Source organism: Rhipicephalus sanguineus, chromosome 1 (assembly GCF_013339695.2).
Source record: "Rhipicephalus sanguineus isolate Rsan-2018 chromosome 1, BIME_Rsan_1.4, whole genome shotgun sequence".
Lineage (NCBI taxonomy): Eukaryota > Metazoa > Arthropoda > Arachnida > Ixodida > Ixodidae > Rhipicephalus > Rhipicephalus sanguineus.
This window is the reverse complement of record NC_051176.1, coordinates 137,814,830-137,832,514: the sequence shown is the minus strand read 5'-3', so window position 1 is coordinate 137,832,514 and position 17,685 is coordinate 137,814,830. Positions and strand designations below refer to the sequence as shown.

The 17,685-nt window shown below is 43.9% G+C and overlaps 1 protein-coding gene across 1 annotated transcript; it reads right to left on the bottom strand.

Moving 5' to 3' along the window:
• Positions 1-9,949: 9,949 nt before the first annotated feature.
• LOC119398904 (peptidyl-prolyl cis-trans isomerase) lies at positions 9,950-16,706 on the bottom strand. Its single transcript, XM_037665721.2, has 5 exons — positions 16,407-16,706; positions 15,821-15,851; positions 15,494-15,679; positions 15,271-15,346; positions 9,950-10,283 (listed from the first exon to the last, which is right to left on the bottom strand). The coding sequence occupies exons 1-5, from the start codon at positions 16,581-16,583 to the stop codon at positions 10,148-10,150; spliced, it is 606 nt and encodes a 201-aa protein (XP_037521649.1). The 5' UTR covers positions 16,584-16,706; the 3' UTR covers positions 9,950-10,147.
• Positions 16,707-17,685: the final 979 nt, after the last annotated feature.

Below are 17,685 nucleotides of genomic sequence, written 5' to 3'. Positions count from 1 at the left end.
CTCCAGGTAAAAGGCTGAGTTGACAGTTTCTCCCTGCTGTACAAACTCAAGATGGACGATTCCTCGGGCATCAAAGAAGACAACGAGCATCGTTTAGACGCGAGACTTGCTCATTCGCGCTTTTTTGGGGCGGGGGGATGATTTTGTGTGCCACTCGCTGCTCTGCTTTTTCGATTCTGGGTTATACTTGAACATCCAGGATTCGTCTCTGGTTACGACAGAGTTAAGAAAGTCCGGCTCATTTTGAATCAAATCCAGCAATTCTTGACAGCGCAAAACTCGAAGTTCTTTCTGATCTTCCATCAACACTTTCTGCACAAGCTTTGCACAGACCTTGCGCATTTGCAGATCTTCGGTCACTATCCCATGTTTCATGTTTCACGCGGTGGAACTTCTTCCCGCTCACACTACTCGGAGTAAACTGGTGACCAGCTGCATTGGAAGGGCAGACCCCCCGCCACATTGCCCAAGTGGTTTTACCGCGCTGCCATGGGTAGTCGCGTCACAATAAAATCATGTGCATTACTTTCGTAATGGACCCTGTATGCGGGTTCGACTGTAGTCTGAAAAATTTTATTGTTTCCTGATGATATGAAGTTTACGTTCGACCTTGGCAGAGTGTGAAAGAACCTCAATATGACATATGGACCATTCTCCATTGGCACTTCAGAAACCATGCAAATTTTTATTTATAATCAAAAATATCAGCCATTTTCAAGATATTGTGGCATAAATACACAAAAAGCAAGAGCAATTTCTTTGTTGCCTCAGAAAATTAAGAGCTAGCCAGTACACTTTATTTACACATTGGAAATTTAAAGGGATCCTGAACGATCTCTTGTACTTGGTAAAAAAACACATACAGCAGAAAGCAAATGCTGCTGTCAACAGCTCAACCACATCTTGCAGTTGTGTGTGGCAAGGAGTTCATAAGCAGAGCGAAAGGTTGCCATTTTCTCAAGCACCGTCTCTTCATACAGAGGCCTGTACACTCTCTTTGGAGGGCCATCATACAGCAGACCTGCTATTGGCCGAAAGCTGACATAAACCAAGAGCCAGGCCCGTAGCCAGGAATTTTTTTCGGGGGGGGGGGGGTGCTGAAAGCCTTGACTATTTGAAAGAAACGCCTATTTTCACATTTTCGATAAAACACCATGTGCCATCAAATTTTGGGGGGGAGGGGGTGGCCTGCCCCTCCCCCCCCTCCCCTGGCTATGGGCCTGCTAAGAGCGGCGTTTGGATCAGATGCGCTTCTTGCCACGGGGTGCTTCCACATGCCGGGTGCCACAATCTATAGTGTGCTATAGTTACATAGTAGCAACACTAGTGCACACCAGAATCACACTGGGAGAGAATGATCACGTTAGGTGATGCGTGCTCAGTGTTAAGATGTGCATGTGACGTAGCTTCTTCCCCTGTTGTTGTCTCTCTCCGTATGGCTTCCAGCGTGCTCGCTGGGATTAAAAAAAGAAAGAGGAAGCACTGCAAGCATGTGCAAATCCCTGTACTCTGCTTGTACTTGATGGATTCGAAAAATTTTGCGGCGATTGATTCATGAGGCAATAAACTCCAATACTGAGGTCAATTGACAATTACTTGGAAAAATGGTTCAGGGCCCCTTTATGTACTCACACTTTGAAAGTTAATGTGGTACGGCATTTAAGCATGCTTACTGACCACCAGCTCTCCTTCAAAAAGAATGTTGTCTGATTCCTAACCCTTGCTTTCTATAATTGTATCATGTCTGAAGGAGCATTTTCAGGTGCATGATGGTTAACTCTGCATCTTGCTTTACTGATGAAACCTCACCTGAAATTTGCATAGGTTATTTACAACAATAAGGCAGAGGGAGGCCAGAAGCACATGGAGGTACATCACACCGAAACGGCTTGTTCGAATTACATAAGATGGAAACATTCAGCGCAAGGCTTGGTTTAACTACTACTACTTCATCAATGAATGGAAACATGGTATGCATCGAGGAGGCAGTGCCAGTATTAAACTTTTTCTAAAAAGTCATTCAAGGAAGTATTAATGTGCCTCACTGACCATGTGGCATTATCAAATGAATGCCCTTGCATGCCTTTGGATGGGCGTGATGTGGATCCTGTCTCTGTTGGCTTTGTTTAGTACATATCTGCTGCACTGCTGAGGCACTCAAGGGTTCAGTACGTAGCCTAATCATTCCAGGACAAACCTACCTTGTGCCGTGGTGGTGAGTCGCTCCCATTGTGCGATTCGTACAGCTTCAAAATTGGCTAGCGCGAAAATGGACAAGGACTGAGAAGGAACACTGATGTACAGGACAGGCGCTACTCGCAACTAAGCTTTATTCAGAAAAGTCTTCCTACATATTACACAGCCGAGTGGCGCGCGCAGGCGCAATGCACATGACAGTCGACAATGCTAATCAGGATCGGGATACCAAAACATATTCGCATCATAACCAAGTATCTAAGAACAGTCTTTCTTTACTGCGCAGAACAACAGAAGTGTCACTGATACATTCACGGTCTTTCTTTTTACAGCTGCGGCATTTTTCTCCAAGCTATTGTGTATTCCCATATTGTTGAGACAACTATTGCTTAAACTGGGAGGCTTGCTTGGTCTGTCTCACACTTCCATTTAAAGGGACACTAAAGGCAAATACCAATTTATGTCAGAGTGAAAGCTCAATGTATGACAACGTCTGAAACTGCAATATTATCAACAGCAGTGCCCTACTTACCGAGAAATTAAGCTAAATGTATCACACGATGAGCGCCACAAGCGGCACATTTTGGAAATGATCCCGATGACGTGAGAGAGTTCGACTACAATTAATCACTCGTAATCAAACTAGCTGCAATAAAAAAAAAAGAACCCTCCGTGCATCAAGAGACGTAATAAAATGCTGCTTGTTCGTTTCTGTTTGATTCATGGAAGAAAGAACCTCTTTGGCGTTGCCATGGGCAACGGCGGGCACGGTTCAAAGGTTCCATTTTCGCCTAAGTGCGCTTCGCCTGGCGCCCTGTTTCGCTCATGCGGTCGCGTCTCAGTGGTAGTTTCAGTATCGCATACTGCCACGTGTGTTTTGCGCGCTTGTGAAAGTCGCTCTGACAGAAAGTTCGACAAAATGCCGCATGCATGTGATGTTGCCAGATGCCCGAATGGCGCACGCCGCCAGTGCACGCCGCCGCACAGTAAAGGCGGGCAACGTTGGGCACGGCAGCAGTGAGGTGAGAAACACCGCTTTCAGGCGGGTGATTTGAAGTGCGCTAACGCGATGTGGACCACTAAAACATGATTTTATTTCAAAATAAGCACTTCGTTGGCACAAAAGTAGCACTACGAGGTTTCTGGACCGTTATTTCAACAATCAACATGGACTTAAAATATTTGCCTTTAGTGTCCCTTTAAGTTAGTATGGGGGGGGGGGGCTATGTGAGGCGACTGAAATTGTTGCTTTCTTGAAGGCCCATGGGATGAGTATCTCGTGTACAACTCCTTTAACGTTACTAGCATGTGTGCCTTCATACACTTTTGTACAAGGCCATTCATTATGCTCAGTTACATAACAGTTAGAAATGCAGCAGACAACTGATGTGACAAGACATACATGAGTAAATTCATGCATTCCAAACCCCTTTTGGATGTATGGGCTGTGGGGAGTGTCTTGAGATAGCAGTGAATGGTGCAGTGTGTGTGTAGGATTCCCATGCTTTGGATCAGTGGTTCTCAAATGGGCCTGAGTTCCACGGAGACCCATTTGAATAAAAGCCACGTACTTCACACTGCATGCTGTGTTGTGACCCCCCCCCCCCCCACCTTTCTTTCACTGCAAGGGGTCCCTCATCTATTCCACCGGTCCAGAAGGGTCCCCGAAAATTCATGGCTGAGAAACAGTGCTTTAGATAATGACTGGTTCTTTGGGTTGCAAGGTTTTGTCATAATCCTCAGATTTAGTGCAGCAGAAATTGAGGTGATGTTTGAATGGAGGCAGGCTTCGACAGCTTTGGTTTTGCACCTTCTGGATGGTTAGAATTCGTGGTAATTCATACCAACTAGCCCAGTTGTCGACTTTGCTACAGTAGACTTCCTGGTACACATGGCTGGGCAGTACAACGATACAGGCATCTAAAATACTCTTTTGGTTTCTACATCACAATACTTTCGGCAAGCCTATCAGAATCTGTATTATTGATACAGCATATTATCTTAAAGGTTTAAAGCTGAACATTCTGACAGATTTGCCTGTCTGGTTGGGTTAATTAATTAGGACTTTCAAAGGGCTCCAACCAAAAAATGGGTTTATTTCCCAACGTTTCAGAATCAACTCGATTCCTTCTTCAGGGGGAGTGACAGCGGAGGTGTCGAGGTGCAACTTTTAACTTCTCTCACGGACCAGCTGGGGAGAAGGAGGGAAGGCTTGTCTTCTTTGGTGGTGAGTGTGTTGAGGGTGTTGTGGTTGCCGTGGTTGCTGCGGTTCCGTGGGATTGATGGGTTGGGGGCGGCCGGGGACGGTTTCGTTTACTCTCGACTTTGTTTGCATTGGTTTTCTTGCTGTGGTTACTCCGTAAATGTATAATGACGGCAGGTTTCCCTTGCATTGGTTCAAGTTGCCCTCGGTGTTTTGGATGAACCACGACTCCAGTAACAGCCGCTTTTGTTGGTTAGTTTCTGTTGTTAGGATTTCGGTTTTTCTAAAGGCAATCTTATGGTCAGCATCTTCCGAGTGTTCTGCAAGAGGGTTCGGTTGTCTTGAGAATGTCCTGACGTCGTTTTTGAGCTGTTTAATTCTTTCGGTAAAGTTTTTTTGTTTTGCCAATGTATGCAGCCTGGCAGTCGGAACGTTTGATTTTGTAGACAACACCTTGCGCTCTTTCTCTTGGTGGAAGTCCTACCTGCAGACAAAGGCAATTCCACCGTTCTCCTGAACACATGCGACTACGAAGGGAAAGCATCAACATTGTTAAGCTCTTGAGATTATGAGAAGCTAAAAAAAGGATCCCACCACAGGAACACAATAAGTATTGAACAAGACACAATAAGTATTGAACAAGAGCAAGAAAACCAATGCAAGCAAAGTCGTGAGTAAACGAAACCGTCCCCGGCCGCCCCCAACCCATCAATCCCACGGAACCGCAGCAACCACGGCAACCACAACCCCCTCAACACACACCACCAAAGAAAGTGCGCCTTCCCTCCTTCTCCCCAGCTGGTTCGTGAGAGAAGTTAAAAGTTGCACCTCGACACCTCCGCTGTCACTCCCCCTGAAGAAGGAATCGAGTTGATTCCGAAATGTCGGGAAATAAATCCGTTTTTTGGTTGGAGCCCTTTGAAAGTCTTGATCTTAAGGGTACATGCATGACCAAAGTCACTGAGGTTGTAGCAATATGTGGCAGTTAAAGCACAACATAAAAAAAAACCACACATTTATGCCAATACTACAAATAGCCAAACATGATTGAGGAAGGCAGCCACTATATGTGGCAATGCTAATAACTTTTAATAATTAATTTATTGACCCTTTCCGGTACACTCTCGGGAAGCACCTGCCATCACCGAGCGGCTTGTCCGGTCTGTTGTCCGGATGCCTCCCGACAGTGTTCCAGACACTGTTGCAAGTGCTTGTGCTTAAGCACTTGTGTCTAAGTGCTTACTATTGTAAGCGGTACTACAGTTTCGAACTATTGCTGAAGGACTGGAACAGGAGCAAACGGAGAAAAAATAAATATTTTGCTGTCTGTCAGCATATGCGAGTGCGTTTTCATGTGGCACCTAACATAGGTAAAAAGTTCCAGATTGGACCAGTGGTAACGTAGGTGTAAGTTTTAGACCGCAAAGGGTTAAATATAGTTGTTAGTTGGCATATTAGAACTACAAAAAAAACCAGCTTAGTAAGCTAAAAGCTTTATGCTTAGTACAAGTGTAAGAATTATGTTCTCAACATGTCTCAAGCAAAGCAACACCTATTCTAGCTAGTAAGTTCATATACTATGCACTGCGTGGTGTAGAAAGATGTACTGTTTGGTACAGCAATATGTAGGTGCAAATTTAAGTACTTAAATTGCAGTTGCGAGCACTCATCGGGTTACTTCTAAATAACTGCTCAGGCACTCCATAATACATTTCATAGCATGAAAGTATGTACTAAGAAAGAAAGCATAGTTTTATACGTCTCGTTCTGCTCACTCAGCCACCACTGTCCTACATCTCTTCGCACCAGTACGCTATGTTGCGCGACTGATAAAAAAAGAAATTCACTATTCGCCAGGTTGTGTAATGGCAGCCGCATAAAATTCGTACAGCAGTTTAGATGGCCGGGTTGTAATTAGCCAGCCATGCAATGTTCACAATAGAAAAAGAAGCCTACTTTTGCTCACATGTCTACATGTGACTCCAGCTATCTTACTATTTTCCATCGGCAGGTTCATTTCTTTCTTTTACCGTCTTTAAAGGAACACTAAAGAGCAAAACGATTTTTTTCGTATTAGTAAACTACTTTTTCGCGATACCAAAAACACCACACTTGCTGCGAGAAGACGCTTAGTAAACGAGAAAACGCACAAAAAGAAAATGTGAGTGGAGACGCCACCTTGAAGTTTCCGCACCAATCGCCATGACGTCACATATTTTTACGGCGCCTACTAGGGCCTACTTAGTTCCTTATTGGTAAAAATGAAGCACATTGTCCTCTGAGGGGGCCATAGACTTAACATACCAAGTTTGAGGAAATTTTGTTGGGCCAATCGCGCCAAAATACGATAAGTGCACTTTGAAATCCGCGACATCACGCGCTGAGATTTCAGCATGACATTTAAAAATGAAACTTTGAACTTCATTTTTTCCTATATTAATAAATCTATGATGGCTAGATTAACGACATCAGAGTTCTCAGAGTACAATTTATCAATCTAAACTGATTCATTGTTTCTCTTTAGTGTCCCTTTAAGGGGGTATGGTAAGGTAGATCGACCAAAAAAGCGATTTTTTTATTTCATTACTAGAAAATAACACACACTCTGAGGAGCAAAAACATGCATTGGCTAGCACGTAGGAGTGCTCCAAGCCCTTTAAAAATGGCGCCAAAGACCGTGCCTCCTATCGGTTACACAGGCCCTTTTCCATCATTGTTTCTGCATGTATGCATTTTTTTATAACTATGGCTAGATCAGTTGAATATATTCACTTCCTACCATTTTCCCGCCAAAATGCTCTTTTCGCATAAATATTGCTGTACATTGTGAACACGTCCCGTGCATTTTTAAACATAAAAGTGTCTTTTTCTTACGATCAGTTTTCTGAAAATTTTTACAACTTGATGTACCTTTTCTGGAGAACTATCCGACTGATCACGCTCAAACTTTTCCAGATTAAACCTAAATCACTTCCAAATAGTCTGAACCTAAAATTTTGAAAAACTGTTTAAGTTAATAAAAAAAATTACTAATTGGAAAGTCTCCTTCACAGCACATGACAAGTGAGCACAATATTTTTTTTCTCGTGAGATAAATTTAAAAGCCCTTTTTTGATAGGTTGCTACTAATAAGAATATCATGTTGAATAAGCATGCCAAATTTCACGGTCATACAGTTTTTGGTTTTTGAGAAAAGGTACATTTAATTTTGTGGAGAAGCCTGAAATTTGGTACTCAACCAGAAGCAAGTAAGAAAAGCTACAGGGTCAATATTGCACAGACTGAAGGCCACAAGGTCTCTTTTTGAGCATGTAAAATTTCACAAAATATGGTACAGTTCCTGAGATATAAAGCTGAAACCAGGACAACCCATTTACCTTACCATACCCCATTAAAGGGCCCTAAAGCATTCCTGGGAAAGCTTGTTGGGCAGCACAGATAGCAACATTACGATATGGTGCTTTTGTGCACTTGTGTGATGGATGTGACATCATTTAGCAGCACTGTGATCATTGGTTGAAATTATGATCTACATTCGTATGTTTTTTTTTATTACTTTGAGAAAAACCCACGGCATTACTTTTACAACCATTTCAGGTGCTGTACAGGCACAATGTGTTGAAATATGGGAATGACGTACCAATATGCCGAGCACTTAGTGCACCAATGGCTTCTCTATGGAAGCTGTTGCAACAATGGAACACCATTGCCTCCGAAATCCCATTGCACATTGCCTGATTGCTTGAGACGTGGGAACGCCATCAGCAGGATGAGCAGGCTTGGTAATCACAGCACGTCGACTCCTGCAAAAGCCATGAGGCACCCTATGATATCATTCGGAAGTGAGATGTGGCATCTAAAGGTGCCAAAATTTGAGTCGAGGGTAACTCCAATATCCCCAAGCAATAACATGGGTTTTCGTGTAGCAGTTATCACACTTTTTTCTCTTTCACCGACATCTTGAGAACAGATCATAAGTGAAAATGGAGTGAGTGAGTGAACACATTATTGATCTGGCATGGAGACAAAAACTTTTGCCAAGTCACCAGGCCCCTTTAAACCCCAGTAAAGAGTAATTACATTACGTACACATATGTGAACCCTATGGCCCGAGAAGACATGCTAAATACTTTCAGCCAATTTGCAGAGGCTACAGATGAAGTCATGATTGCCCCATTTTCTCCTTCAACACCTAGCATTCAGATAACTTAATACCCTTAGATGGGTGCAAGCAGTACCACTCAGCACTTTACATAACAAAACTTGACTTCAGCCATCGGTGCTCCATGCATTTCTATACTGGCATCCTCACAAACACAGAGGAGGAAATAAGATATAAAGGAGGCTTACTGGTGGAAAAGAAGTTTGCAAGCAAACTTGGAACAGCCCCGTCAGTGGAGCTATATCGAATGTAAAAAGTATCTTAAGATAAAAATGGCAAGTATTATATCAGATGGAATTATTTTGCTAAGCTCTTGAATGTCATACTTACCTTGCAGTTTTGCCCAACGTATAAATCACTGGTGCCAGTCTGTCATACAAGTCAAGGTCCAGCCAGGGTGCACTGAAATAATGTGGTGCCATATGTATTGGCAAGAGTCAAATGACAATGGCGGAGCTGCACTTGCCAAGAGGTTATGTTACTGGAGATCAGGCAGCACTAGGCGTGCACCTCTCGTGTGAAAGCCCACAGGGATATTCCCACAGATGTATTTTAAGATTTAAATGTCCATGTTGGTGGTGAACTTGGAGACGACCTTGCAGAGAGGCAAAAACTGCAGTCCCAAAAAACCCTCAGTGCTGCTCCGAGGGGAAGATAAAAAAACGAGGTTTGGGTCACAATATAACGCAGGCATTCTGTGCCACAGTCAACCAGTGCTTGATGCTGCTTTGGCAAAGTCATGTTGGGCAAGGAGACACATTAACCAACATTGTGCTGCAGAAGCTTAAAATCACACCAGGCATCGCACCATGTGCATGTTGTAAAGCTTGCGACCCATTACAAAGGGCTCAGCCACAGCATCAAGTGTGCAGCAATGTAGGTGTGCGTACTACCTTATGGACATGTAGTGGGTATTTGCAAGTCTGCCCATCTTCGGCTAAGACTAAAGTGCTCGCATGAGGTAATCAAAGGGTCTATTTATTGCCAAACATTCACGAAACAAAGACTTGTTCAGAGACCACTAGGTCCGAGAAAACTTCTAATGGCCCAGAAATTAGACTGAATTTGGTCGAACTGCACAGTACATGTGAACTTAAAGCTACCTGCCAAAGCAGCGGGAATATTCAGCTTTTTCCTGCGACTCTTTGGTTAAGCTTTCGACTCAGACTGTACTTGCTTGTTGCGGCTCATTTGTCTTACACGAGTGCAGCCAGACTGGCTCCTTATGAAATTTTTCACTGCATATAAGACTTGCATAGTTCTTGGAATGTACATTGTCCAACATTCATGCTCAGTCCGTACTAGCAAATAAAGTGCTATGTAAAGGTACGGTTCATTTTATAGCCACTGCATCAAGGACAGTGGTAGCAAAAAATAAAAAGCAGAAATGTGTGGTGGAAATGAATTTTATTGACAACACAGTGTGTACAACACACAAGCAACCACATCAAATTAATACCAATAGTCGTGAAATTTGGGGCAAGGCAAATAACCAATGCCTATTTGATGTAAGGGATAAAGGAAAAGTGGCTGGAGTGTTGCAAAGGAGCATGGAAGCGAGTGCTGCTGATCTAATACATGGTAACTTAGCAAAGCTGACCACAGCTCTGAATAACCAGCTTCTTGGTAGTCTTGCCGCTCTGGGTACCTAAGTTCTCCATCTTCTTGACGACTTCCATGCCTTCAACAACAGAGCCGAAGACCACATGCTTGCCGTCGAGCCTGGTATAGAAAGACATGCAAAGAACATTAAGTACACTGCTAACATTTTACTTTCGCTGGAAATTGAATACAGGACATTTGCACACCCAGTGAATGCCCTAAAACGTACAACTTATGAGCTACTTTCAATTTATTAGGTTCATATGTATGTTCAGGACCTTGAATATGCCTCTTTTAAGGTAGGAGAGGCTGCTTTTTTTGAGACCAAAGTTGGGAGAAAGGGGGGGGAAAAAAAAAAACCCCAGGGTGTATGTCTAACAACCGTATGTATACAGTAAAAGTTCGTTAATTCGACACCCGTTAATTCGGATAATTCGGACGGCTTTATTGGTCCCGGCCAAAATGCATGTTAATCTATGGGACCAAACCTTCGTTAATTCGTCAGAATTGGGCTCCGCACCGCTTAATTCGGACAAATGCTGACGGCTGCCGCTACACAAAAGTGTGGTAAAGCAGCGCTGGCACAACTGGAGCAAAACCGAAACCTGAGTGACATCGCCATCAACTAGTGGGGGGCGATCGCAGCATCACCGAACGTCGGCGTCTGCTTTCTTCGCTCCACTGCGCCTCCTCCGACGGCATTTTCCCTTACGTTGTGTCGGCACAGTCTCTTCTTTCAAGAAATTAATAATGATGTCGCGACCTCACCGCACCTCACGGGAAGTCTAATGTCAGCCGGAATCTGCGCGAAAACGCAGACGACCATTACAAAATATTTCAGCAAATAAAGGTATGCTTCTCCAACTTGATTTTAAAGTTGTTTATCTTGTTCATTCGTTAATTCAGCATTCGGTTAATTCGGACATTTTTTGCGGTCTCGTGAAATCCAAATTAACAAGCTTTTACTGTATACACTTTTGTCATAAGCACACACACCATCCTAAAAAGCTACCTTCATGCACTGAAAGTCCAAATAACACTAAGAGTGCCAGCCTTATGTACCTATGCATTTTTTTCTAGATGTTCTTCACTGGTACGGCAAAACAGCAGGCAGTGAAATGCCACATTTGTGGTACAAACTTCGCACAACCAAAACATTGCCACACTGCTAATAAAATGTCCTTGGGGAAGAATCAAAAGCCGTTGGATGTGGTAGTTCAATGTTCACACTTTCATACATGCTACTGAAGTCCTTTTGCATTTTCTCGAGCAATACTTTTTTTTGCAGGACTAATTATCAGATCCCAGTAACGTTTGCTATTGTTTAAGCTTATACCAATGTTCCAGCACTGTTGCTTCGGCTAAATACAGGTGCAAAAGCGAAGTTGAACCTGAGAAAGGAGTAATTCAGAACTCCAAAACGTGCCTAGGTGAACACATTCTAGTAGCCAGCTGCAGGAGATTTGCTAGGAGGCGCTCTCCCCGATCGGTTCGCCGTCCGCAATACCCTCCAACCGGTCTAGTCTTCTCTCCATTTCTTTTAATCCCTCCTCATCTCTTCCCTTGTGCACTACTGCTGAGGTGTCCTTGAGAGACAGTTGCATGGTGCACTTCTCTCTTCATTTCCTGTTATATTATTTTAAGAACTACTTCCCCCAGTGGCCAGCTGCAACTTGACGGAGTGTGCCTCAGTGTGAAAAGCAATGGTGTAGTGCTGGGCCCTGGGCGAGACTTCTAATGGTGGCATGAAGCCCACTCAAACAAAAAAAAAGTTGCGACAAAGGGCCAACATCCTACTCACTATATCTTATCTTCCAACTACCTTACCAGTCAGTGACAGCAAGTGCACTTGACTGTTTATTGTTGGTTTTCTCCAATGTACCTATGTAACCCCCAATTTTTTTACTTTTTTACTATGTTGTACTAAAAATGTAACCCACTCCCCTCTGTAATGCCCTTGGGCCCTGAGGGTATTGAAATAAATAAATAAAAAAGATTACACGACAGCTTCCATTCTGGAGTTTTCGTAGAAACACACAGAAGACTGTACAATCAAATACAACAAAATTTAAACGATACGGCTTTCACATTCGATCATGCGAGCCGCTGTGATGTCAACATGCAATCCGAGAAAAATGTTTCAGATATCCACAGAATAGTGAATGTCACTAGATTAGACCTTAAAGGGGCCCAGCAACACTTTTTCAAGTAATCGTCTAATGGCTTCATTAAAAGAGCTTATTGCCTCACAAATAGACTGCTGCAAAACTTTAGAATTTGGCGCACACTTTAAACGTGTTCTCTCCTGTTGTACCAGCAAGCGTGCTGAAAGCTACACAGGGAAGGGGATGACAAGGGGGCAAGAAGATGCATCCCTTCGTCACCATGCATCATGACCTTGAGCACCCCCCCCCCCCCCCCCCGGAATGAGTGACTTACTTTCACGGTGATCACGTGCGCAGGCATGTGGCAGTGGTCGCCACGGTAACTATGCAGCTCAGGATGCTGAACTCAGCCAATCTCCGTGGATTTTGGGTATATGGCATCATTTTTAGAGAGAAGAGGGAGCAATTTCTAGCCGACTGAGAATTTTAAAATTCCAGGCTGCGTGCTGCGCTATGTTTGGCTCGCATGTTCTCAGGAGCCTCGACTACCGATTGGCAGCTTTTTCCAACCATACTGAAAGTGTTGCACGGCCACTTTAACACAATTTATTAAAGGACACCGCAATCCTAAGTGAATACACCGACCGGCAGGCACAGTGTACAATAAGCCACTGTCAGCAAATCCATTAAGCTCTATGTAGACAGCGCTTGGCACTTGTTCCAATGTTATAACCATTACTATGTTTAAAAGTGGCGCATATTAACTGTTTTACTGACGGGACACAGTCGACACTTGTGTTCATAATTAAGGTACACTGCGCCCCCGTGACAATGGCCCGTTCAGAGCTTTGGTACGATTCACTGTGCAGCCTCTCTACACTGCGGTGAAACAGACTTTCAGGAACCACTACGACTGCAAATGGATCGCCACGAGAGCGCTGCCACAAAGCTGAACGACAGTTAACATGGCAGTGGTTTTGGCCTCAAACAGAGCCATTTAAGAAAAATCTGACACCAAGGAGGTCTACTGTCGATGTTTCAGATGTCCCTACAGATTGCCTCTATGGGATGTGTGGCAGTGCATTATACATGCCTTTGCGGAGGAGGCATAGGAGTCTACAAACCTTTTTGACCTTTCGAAAGTTGCTCTTGATAAGAGAAATATTTCACATTTATCCAGCACAAGGCATGCTAAAACCATGCTTTGCAGAAGCAAGTGCAGTCACTAACAGAACTGCTGCCTCCACAGCTGGTTTGCTATCAACGATGGCTGCCACACAGCTGGAAGCAGCACGTTAGACGAGAACATGTACCGGAAGATGTCAACATAAGGAAATACGTGCAATTTAGTGTGCTTTATTTTTTTCCCCCTTTCCCACTTCACTTCTAGCTACTAGACCCTTTACGTTACTTAAAGGAGTACTGACATGCATTTTAAAATTTTTCGGGTTGTTGCTCTAAATGAAAGCACGGGTATCGAGAACCCGAAAAAGAGTGTCGTGGTGCCTGGGGATGCATTGCATATATTTTTAATATCGCTTCTTTCAACCAGCAGTTTCGGTTTCGGTTTCGAGAGGGCGGCTTCATAGTGACGTGTCAAGTCGGCCCGTGACGTCACGGGCAGACTGCAACCCACGAAATATGCACCTGCTGTCCTTTGCTGTCAGTCGAACGTGGTTCATGATGAGTGAACTGTCGTCCAGTGCCTCCGACAGCAATTTCTGTGATTTAGGCCGCATGCAGAAGCCAGATTTTGCAAACCAAGTGAGCTGACTTGAAACGTCATAGGGCTCTCCATGCGGTGAAGCTGCCTTGCAGATGCTGGGAGATGAAAACTTTAAAATCAAACTTAAATATTTATACGTGTTTCCCGGATGCGGTGTGGGGAGAGCGTTAACACTACATGCCAAGGAACCCAAAAACATCCGTTTTGCTGCACTTCAAAATCGTGTCAGTACTCCTTTAAAGAGTGCAGCATATGCAACATGCTCAGTATCTCGGAGGGAAACCACCATTCACCATCAAGACCACTGGTACCTCAGGCTGGTCATATGAGAGCATGTGTGCCAGGCAATGAGTGGAATTGCATGTCATTGCAAGTCATATGTTACTGCTCCACCTTTCCGCTCATTGCCATGACAGCAGCAAGTTCGCTACATTTCTTATGAACAAGTGGGGTAGCTCTAGAAAGTTGAAACAAGACAGGAAAATGCAGTCACGGCCTGTAGCTCTGCACGAGTCTTTCACCTTCCAACGTGCTGCTTAAATGCGTAGCTATGAAGCATGCATTGCAACAAGCTGCAACACTGACAGTGGACAACTTTCACCCACATAGGTAGTGACGAACAAGCAAAATAAGCTATATGAACAGGAAAAAAGCAAACTGGTTCTAATTGATAAATCATGTGGATTTGAAATCTTTTTGAGAATGCATGAGTACCAAGAGAAAGGTTCCATTTTCATTCCTTTCATTCCGAAGTCCAAGCAGTGGTAAGCCAGTCTAGTGTTAACTTTAGAGTATTTCTCTTGTATTGGACCACTGTGCAGCAAGGTCAAAACAGTCTCACTCCTTTATTACGATGTCCAATAATTAACTAGGCTTAAACAGACAATGCAAAAATTAAAGAAACTGGAAGCTGATGCAGGAAGCTTTTTCAACCCATTTTCTGGCCAAATGAAGCTGTCGAAGCTACAAGGAATCATTGTAGCTTCGGCAGTAGCATGTATTCACAGGGAGAGATAATTATCACAGAGACTTATTCAACAGGTAGTCTTGAATATTAAGTAGAACTAAAGTGGATCACATCATCGCATCTCTGCGCAGTACAGTACTGGTAATTGAATGAACAAAAGCTTTTGCAATTCTGATGAACTTTTATATTCCAAAACATTACTTCCACAGTGAGCAAAAGCTATCAACGAGTAGTTAATGCTGATTAAAGGTAAAGCAGTACTACTACATGATTTTCCCTTGCCACAAGAGTACTATGAAAAAAGCTTACCAAGGGGTCCTCACAGTCGTAAGGAAAAACTGCGAGCCATTAGTGTTGGGGCCAGCATTGGCCATGGAGAGAATACCTGCGTTATGGAAAGAAAAAAGCAGTTCAGACACTTGCTGCTTGAACGGATACGTTTGAGACGGTCGTTATCAGCCTAGCCGATGGCGAACAATTGAGGTCGCCGGTCTAAGTAAATCGCGCAAGAGAGATAAGACTGGATTCCTACCCGGTCCAGAGTGCTTCAGGACAAAGTTTTCATCCTCGAACTTCTCGCCATAGATTGACTTGCCACCGGTGCCGTTGTGATTCGTGAAGTCTCCTCCTTGGCACATGAAGTTGGGGATGACGCGGTGGAAGGTGCTGCCGCTGTAGCCAAAGCCCTTCTCTCCAGTGCAAAGAGCACGGAAGTTTTCTGAAGAGAGGAAAAAAAAAAAGATCGCGGTGGTCGCACGCCATGAGTCACTGCTGCTAACGACGCTCATCTCGGCTTGCAGCCACGGCACAACGTGTCCTTAATTGGAAGACGCACACCAATGAGTTAGGGTTAACTTACCGGCGGTCTTCGGGGCCACATCCGATCGCAGCTGAAGAAAGAAAACCACATTGAAATGTAAAAACATTACATAACGCACCGAAAGCAAGGACACGAAGCTACACAATCCTCCCCGAGGAAAAGAAACGAAATCCAAAATTGCCGCAATGTCGCAACCACCGACTGCGGTGGATCATTTTGGCGGCAAGAGTTAGTACACATTTTTAGCTACCTCAGGAGACGGTCGAATTTCGTGAAACGCTAAGTAGGCGCCCCAGGATTTCTGAGAACTCGAGATGTGGCACTTTTTCCCGACAGATAACACCTCACGAACTTGCAACAATGACAATCAACGTAAGCCTAAACATGCCTTCCGCACAGGCTCTCGATTTTTATGATCGACGAAATTGGTCACTACAACCATCGCAATAAAACAGAAGTTTAAAAGCAGATCGAAAATCTAAAGTGCTCAGGGCTAAATGTGTAAATAACTTCACAGGAACTACAGTGGGTGGCGACAGTCATAATTCGCACGAAATGGGAGAACAAGCTTCCGTGTTGAAAAACCACCTTGCGATCATACTGAAATCGTATAAAAGTAACTTACCTCAATTACTATCCGTCCCAGTGGCTCGCCATTGGCAGTGACTTCGAAAAACACCTTAGGAAGGCCCATTTTTCCGGCGGCTGTCGCAAAACTGCAACTCAACGGAATAAGGGGCAACTTCAAAATGCCGGCTTTCGGGCAGAAAAAACGGCTTATGGCTACACGCACGTGGGCCATTATATACGCGTCGCAGCGAACCGGTCTTACCAGGCTTTCAGCAAACCTTACTTTTCAAATGAGAGGTATCACTGAAAATTTAACTGGATATTACCTTTTGCGATAGTTCTTACTATTGTCAAGAGCGGACTTTCAGCAAGAGATCCTAAAATATAACGGACTATATCTTCGAGCGCGCGTGTCTCTGGCGCGTACGCGGTGCGGCCTTGCGGGTTTTTTATTTTCGTGTTCATGTGCCGGAACGAGCCGGACGGGCGGGTACTTTTCCGCTGAAGCTTTCCGTGCTATCCGAAAGACGACGCGGTAATCGTCAGCGGTTTGCTCAACGGCAGTGTTTCGGTTTCGATTCATCTCAGGCAGTTTAGCGTTTTTTTTTTTTTTTGAGGTTGTAAGAATAAATATAGATGGCAAAACCGCACTGACAGGCTTCCGGCTTCTTGATGCCACGCAATCACACAGTGTACAGCATAACAGTGTAAATCAATGCGTAATATGCGTAGTCTTGCAGGACGTTATTTAAATTGTTTGTACTACGCGTTTGGTCCTTATGTGGCACGCACATAGTTCTCTCGAACTCAGTTTCGATTTGGCGCATTGCAGGCTGCAAATTATCGTTGTCGTAGCACTTAGTAAAATTATTATACTAAAAAGAAACGGTTGTGAAGTGCATGGATGACATGCTAAAGTGTCACACTGCGAAAGGCCGCGCATTTGCTCTTCGTCAGTCGTGATTTCGTCCAAGGTAGTAAGAATAAATCAACCATATGTGTCGACTCATGTATGCGCAGATTTTCCGCAGCTTTATCTACTCACCACATATTCAAACATTTTGACGTTCGGTCTGACGCCGTTGTGATATTCGTTGTATGAAATCTCCTTGAAATTGAAATTTGAAGCCGTGCTATATAATTACCCATAGTATAGTGTGTCCGTTGAGGGACATATATATCGTATAGATGATTTGGGAATGTGTCCCACCTGATGGTGTCAGGAAACGAGATATTTAGTGATAATTACGTATCGCAAGTAACATTGGCAATGCTGTACCAGGCGCTTGTGCTTATCTCATGTGTTCATTTCGTATTGGAATATTATATTGGTT